This window comes from Buceros rhinoceros, unplaced genomic scaffold (assembly GCF_000710305.1).
Source record: "Buceros rhinoceros silvestris isolate BGI_N320 unplaced genomic scaffold, ASM71030v1 scaffold8414, whole genome shotgun sequence".
Taxonomy (NCBI): domain Eukaryota; kingdom Metazoa; phylum Chordata; class Aves; order Bucerotiformes; family Bucerotidae; genus Buceros; species Buceros rhinoceros.
In genome coordinates this window covers 358-6,135 of record NW_010409983.1, presented here as the reverse complement: position 1 = coordinate 6,135, position 5,778 = coordinate 358, and the positions used below count along the sequence as shown (strand labels likewise).

Below are 5,778 nucleotides of genomic sequence, written 5' to 3'. Positions count from 1 at the left end.
AGCAGGAATAAAGAAAGTGACATTTACTGAGAAGTTTGCCCAATATAGTTAATACTTATTTTTCCTTTCCAGATATTTCACCATTATGTAAGTCACCAAGACAGTAAAAATAACCAGTTTACTTCAGATAAGACAAGCCACCTAAACCCACGCACGCTCATCTCTCTTACTATGACTGCTTTACATTAGCAAAGTGAGAAAACAGATGAATGAAACTCCGACTGCCGTTAACTGAGTCACAGAGAGAGAGAAGCAGCAGTCTGAGAAGGATCAAAGCCACAACTTGGCGTTTTGTTCGTGACAGAGTACAAAGGCTGGATCTTCTCAATGTTCTTCCTCAGTCTTAGATCCTCAAGCAACTCTGAACACAACTAGCTAGAAAAGGTGCTTTAATTTTTGACAAAATCTTCAAAACTGAAGGTCATTCAATTTTCCATCTGAGCAAACCCTTCGGTGAGAATCCTGTCGAGGTGCTACGGGCCAGGTCAGTGCCGTCACCGAGTCTTTAGTTAGTTAAGAGAAAAGGACTTATCCACAAAACTAACCCTGCCCAACCTTTCCAATATTCCAAATCCAAGTGCCTGCAACCCAACAGCTCAGGTTAGGTGAGGACCACACAAAGCTACCCCAGACCACACTGTTCGCGCCAGTGGAAGACAGGAGTGTCTGACAGCACCTTCATTTGCGGATTTGGGAGCTTTTTCCTTTTCTGTGACAGGGTTTTCTTTCTTTGAGGTTTTCACAGTCTTTGGTATGGGTTCTGGAGCACATCTCCGAGGAACTGGTGTATTTAGAAGAGATGTTTGTGTGTGAATGCCGTGACTTTGAACTTGGCTTGAATACGCTTCATGGGGAAAAAAAAATTTAAATGTTAAAACAAAAAATGGCAACATTATGATTTTTTCACCAAGATGCAAAACATTACAGAACTAGTTAAGAAGTTTCATACTTAGAAGTGCTATTACAAATGGATCAATAAAAGCCCCAACCACAGCACAAGCTAGTTCATTAGAAGCTTCCACATAGATTATTTCTCAGTAAGATTATTTTAGGTTAAGTCTAGGCCTCTTTTGGAGCAGATGAAGCAGTCAGTAAATACCAAACTCTCACTTTAACTTAAACTGGAATGGTTTTAGAATAAGTGGTGTACATTATATAGTGTATTAGGCAACAAAACTAATGATACAGAGAAATGTTTACTGCTCATGATTGACGTAATGTACAATCTAGTATTAATGGAAACGAAACAAATGCAAAAGTAACACTGGAAGTAAGGTATTAAGAACTTGTCTTCACCTTGGGTAGGTGCCCCACTGGTAGGAAGTGTCTTCTGACAGGAAGACACTCTGTTAGTCCGCAATGGCTGTTCTGGCTTTTTGGGTTGTTCTGTCAGGAGACCGCAGGAAGGTCCGCGCCTGTGCTGAAAGCCACCCGTGTTGACTGCAGAGCTGATGAGGTGAGACTAAGAGACAAAACCACGGAGTATTTCAGATATGAGCACTAGATCCCCCAAGTAAAACTGTGAGCTCGACTACCAACAATTCCAGGCCTGCTTAGAACACCTACTGTTTTAAGGGGCAAAGAACTAATATTACCACAAGCTACTTACTTGAAGCTGCGGAGCCTCAGTAGCGATTGCAGCAGCAGCGGTTGTTGCCGAACCAACTTCCCTGTGTGCCGCCCTGCTGTCATGACCAACGCTCTCCTTTTTTGTTGTGGAGGCACTTCCTAAGAGCTGTACCTTCCCCTCCTTAGGCACAGGAGGATTCTGAACTCTATAAAAATAAACAAGTGCCTGTAAACAGCACTGATTTCCCCATATGCTCTCCTAGGAAATGATTTCCACATGTAGCATTGAAACCACCCCTTAGATGAGCATCTCTCATTGAAGCTCTTATCACCTAAGAACCAATTTCATTCTAATCCTTTAGCAAGACACGAGACATTTCTCAGGATGATGTTACAGATTCTAATATAAAAGGCATTTCCCTGTGATGTCTGCAAGTGGGACAAAGAATGTGTTCACGGGCTATACTGGGCAAACTCCAGAGTACCAGTAGCAAATCCCAACTAAATTTTGGACCTAAGGATAAAAAGCACTTGTCCTTATCTGGCTTTGAAAATATTATAGGGTTTTGACACCATTATATGGAATTATCTCTCAGAGCAGATCTTGCCTGACTCTTGTATCATGAAATGATTCATTCAAACAGTCTAAAATATGCAAAATAAACAAGATACTCCAGTGAGTTCTGAATGATAAACTGAAAACACCTTCATAGGCAGAAAAAAAATACTAACAGAGAATAAGAAAGAATACTCTTTCCTTACCAGCTGCACACTTGGGACAGAAACTGAAGAAGCAGCGTAAAGGCGTATCTGTACAGAAACGCTGAGACACTAACACCACCACGTACTTACTTTCGCCTTAATACTGCACTCACAGCCTCTTTCTGGCCAGTAGGATACCGAGCAACACAAACATTGTCTGCGGGGAAGGACAGAAACACACTTTGTCGAGTTAACTGGCACAAAACGCCTCTTTTAGAGGCTGACACAGAACTTATTCCAATGACGCGCAGAATTTTGCTGTGAAGAACCTGTTGCCTGTACAAACCACATTATCTACAGCAGGTTTCCCTTCACTGGGCAGCAGACTAAAATCATGAGAGTAAGAGGAGGTTTCATTTAGCACAATTTGTATAGCAGTGAATGTTGGCATCAATAAAATCTACAGAAACGCTGGTAAGCCAGCTGGCTGCTGCCTCTGTGAGTCAAAGACGAAAATAAAGTATGGATTTTTGGCCTTAAATGGGGGTATTGCTTTGAGTTTCTTGCCTCCACACAGCCACCAATAGCCAAGAAACCTGCAGAAGTGTATTTTCTTTAAAAAAAAATCCCCAAATCTCATTGAAACTTGGAATATTTTCATGTAAAGTTTCTACCTTGAAGAAAAACACCTAAGATAAAATTAAAGCTCCCTTTTGCTCCAATTAATCAGTTTTCTCACAAAACAGAGCCTGTAGCTGTACACCGATGTGTCTCACCTTCAGGTCTTCTGAAATCTTCCCATAGCGAAGGATCTTCTTGTACTGCACCTTCTCTAGAACAATCCTTCAGAAGAAGGAGAGCACAAATCAAAGCCTCTGGTAGCAGTGGACATTTTAAAAGCTGAACGGAATTGCTGAAAACACAAATCTAAGCATACACAAACCCAGTGTCTTGGAACAAAACATGTTAAGACCTCTAGCACAGAACCATCTGGACTTGGTAGTCAAAAACTCAGGTGATATTTAGGGATAAAACCCCTAGAAACCCAATTAAAGTTAAAAGTAAGTATTCTAAGTGCTGATCAAGTGCATTCTCCTCATTTAGGGCCACAGAATTAGTAGTGAAACTACACACGGAGGTTTACACCTCAAGCTGCTAATCTGAAACAATTCAGATTACCCAAACACACAGAAAGACGCTCACATTACACTGCAGAACTGCAGGGGCAGGGCTGAATTTTCTTTAAGTACAATGTACAAATGATCAAAGTCTGTGAGGACTTCACCACAAAGCTGGGGCAGGGTCTGAGGAGCGGCTGAGGGGCCTGGTGGTGTTTTAGTCTGGAGAAAAGGAGGCTGACGGGAGACCTCATCACTCTCTACAACTATCTGAAAGGACGTTGGAGCGAGGTGGGGGTTGGTCTTTCTCCCAGGGGCTATAAAGGAAGAATTACACTAAAATTTAGAAACAACCCTTGGTATTAATGATGCAGCAGGGAGCAGTACGGTACAGAAAGCCCCTCCAAACACTTCAGCATTAATGTCACATTAGCAGCAACTCCACGAGGAAAGCAGCTGCACAGTCCCTGTGCAGAAGCTGAGCAGGGGATTCGCTGCGCTTCTACAGAAGCTACAACTTCTTGATAAAAATGCTGCTCTCGTTGTCTGGGATTGCAGGATCAACAGTAGCTTCTCTTACCATTAGTGATAAAAACGGGGACTTTGTAGAATTCTCTTCTGAAAGCAGATGATCCAGACATTCGTTAGCACTCAGGACTCCTAAAATAAAAATAGTTTTACTGTGACCATAACGATTTCTACATATTTCCTTGACTAACCTAAATCTCAACATTTTCTCTGCTGTATCTTTGATTAACTGAACACAACGACCTTCGTAACACGAATGGCCAGATCTTACAAACGTAAATGAATTCTGTGAGCCTGGATTACAGCCTTGTTTTATGACATATGGACAAAGACTCTGAAAAACTGAGCATTAAATAAAATCAACAAAGTCTAGCTCAAATTAAAGTCTAAAGATCATGGGAACATAAAGACACCTGTCTACAGAGAGTTATAATTCTGTGATAACATACACTAGAGATAAGGGCACTGAGGACAATACACTGAGGACCAGTCTGTCTTCCTAACACCGTAAAATAATGTTTTTTAAGCTGTTTGAACCTAGACCCCAAAAAGACTAAAATCCCTTCCCCAAACTCCAAAGACTTTAATTGATGCGTATGTTAAAGAACAAAATTAACATTTTATATGACTGGATAAGCAGCACAGGTTGTGTCAGTTTGCAATTTGGAGAGTACGTTACATCATTGCAGCCTCATTAGATGTAAAAAAATACTTAAAATTATTTACTTCATGCTAATACAAACAGTCTTTTTAAAAATTACAGAAAAGGACGGAATTTATTTTACTGATTTTGTTTAATCATCTCTGTGTGCTTCATTGGTACAGGCAGCTGACTGGTGTATGCTGCTTGTGCCAAGCAGGTGGGGTTTAAAGAAGCAGAGAAAGAGGAGAACTGCTTAAAAGACTTTTGTTTTTAATCTCTCTCCCAGTATAAAAACACAAAATAAGTTACAAAATTCCATGAAAACACAAAGAAGGCACAAACACTGCGACTACTCCGAGCTGTCTGCTGGCAGGAGCAATACTCCGTCAGGCACTCGTTCACTTGCTGACTGTACTTTGGGCATAAAACTGAAGAGATAAAAGCAGTGTCTAAAAAGACAAGCTACAAACTTGTGGCAGACTGAAAAGGCATCAATCTTCTTAACGTTCTTATTTAGGTCCCTGCCCACATACACTCTTTTATCCTCTGATGCTGCCCAACACCTTCCTGATTAGTACATTTGTGAACTATCACAATGAGAGCAATGATTTTTCTCACAAAAGCTGATAATTGGCTAGTAATTGAGGACAAGGAATCTGGAGTGGGGACTGGTGCTCTGAAGAGGGGGGGTTGGTCTCATCTCCCATGTGACAAGTGACAGGACAAGAGAAAACGGCCTTAAGTTGTGCCAGGGGAGACCCAGGTTAGATATCAGGAAAAACTTTACAGAGGGGGTTGTGAAGCATTGGAACAGGCTGCTCAGAGAGGTGGTGGAGTCGCCATCCCTGGAGGTGTTTAAAAACCGCGTGGATGTGGTGCTGAGGGACATGGTTTAGGGACCCTGGCAGTGCAGGGTGAACGGCTGGACTTGATGATCTTAAAGGTCTCTTCCAACCAGGTGATTCTGTGATTCTCTGCCTGACCGCCTCACCCTGCACAACCCCCTTTTCATGGGCAAAACACAGTCTGGGAAAACAAACAGGCACAACTTTTGAAAGAGTGCTGGTATCTGTGGTACCAGAATACAACAATTCCTTCATTACAGAACTACGACACGACTGAAAGCACCACACAGCGACCTTCCCTCAGACCTAAGCCGAACCCTGACGGTAAATCACTCACCCGGTGCCGCGCTGCGGGGGATACTGTGGGTTACCC

The 5,778-nt window shown here is 42.1% G+C and overlaps 1 protein-coding gene across 1 annotated transcript in view; it reads right to left on the bottom strand.

The window, feature by feature from the left end:
- Positions 1–5,778, bottom strand: part of LOC104492828 (TALPID3 protein-like) — a gene marked incomplete at its 3' end in the record, with an annotated part of 22,458 nt that overhangs the window by 16,390 nt on the left and 290 nt on the right. The window contains exons 2-6 of the mRNA XM_010135428.1: positions 3,048–3,114; positions 2,422–2,488; positions 1,610–1,775; positions 1,297–1,462; positions 678–844 (exon numbers count right to left, since the gene is read on the bottom strand). Coding sequence (XP_010133730.1) covers positions 678–844; positions 1,297–1,462; positions 1,610–1,775; positions 2,422–2,488; positions 3,048–3,114 — 633 coding nt within the window. The remainder of the gene's footprint in view (positions 1–677; positions 845–1,296; positions 1,463–1,609; positions 1,776–2,421; positions 2,489–3,047; positions 3,115–5,778) is intronic.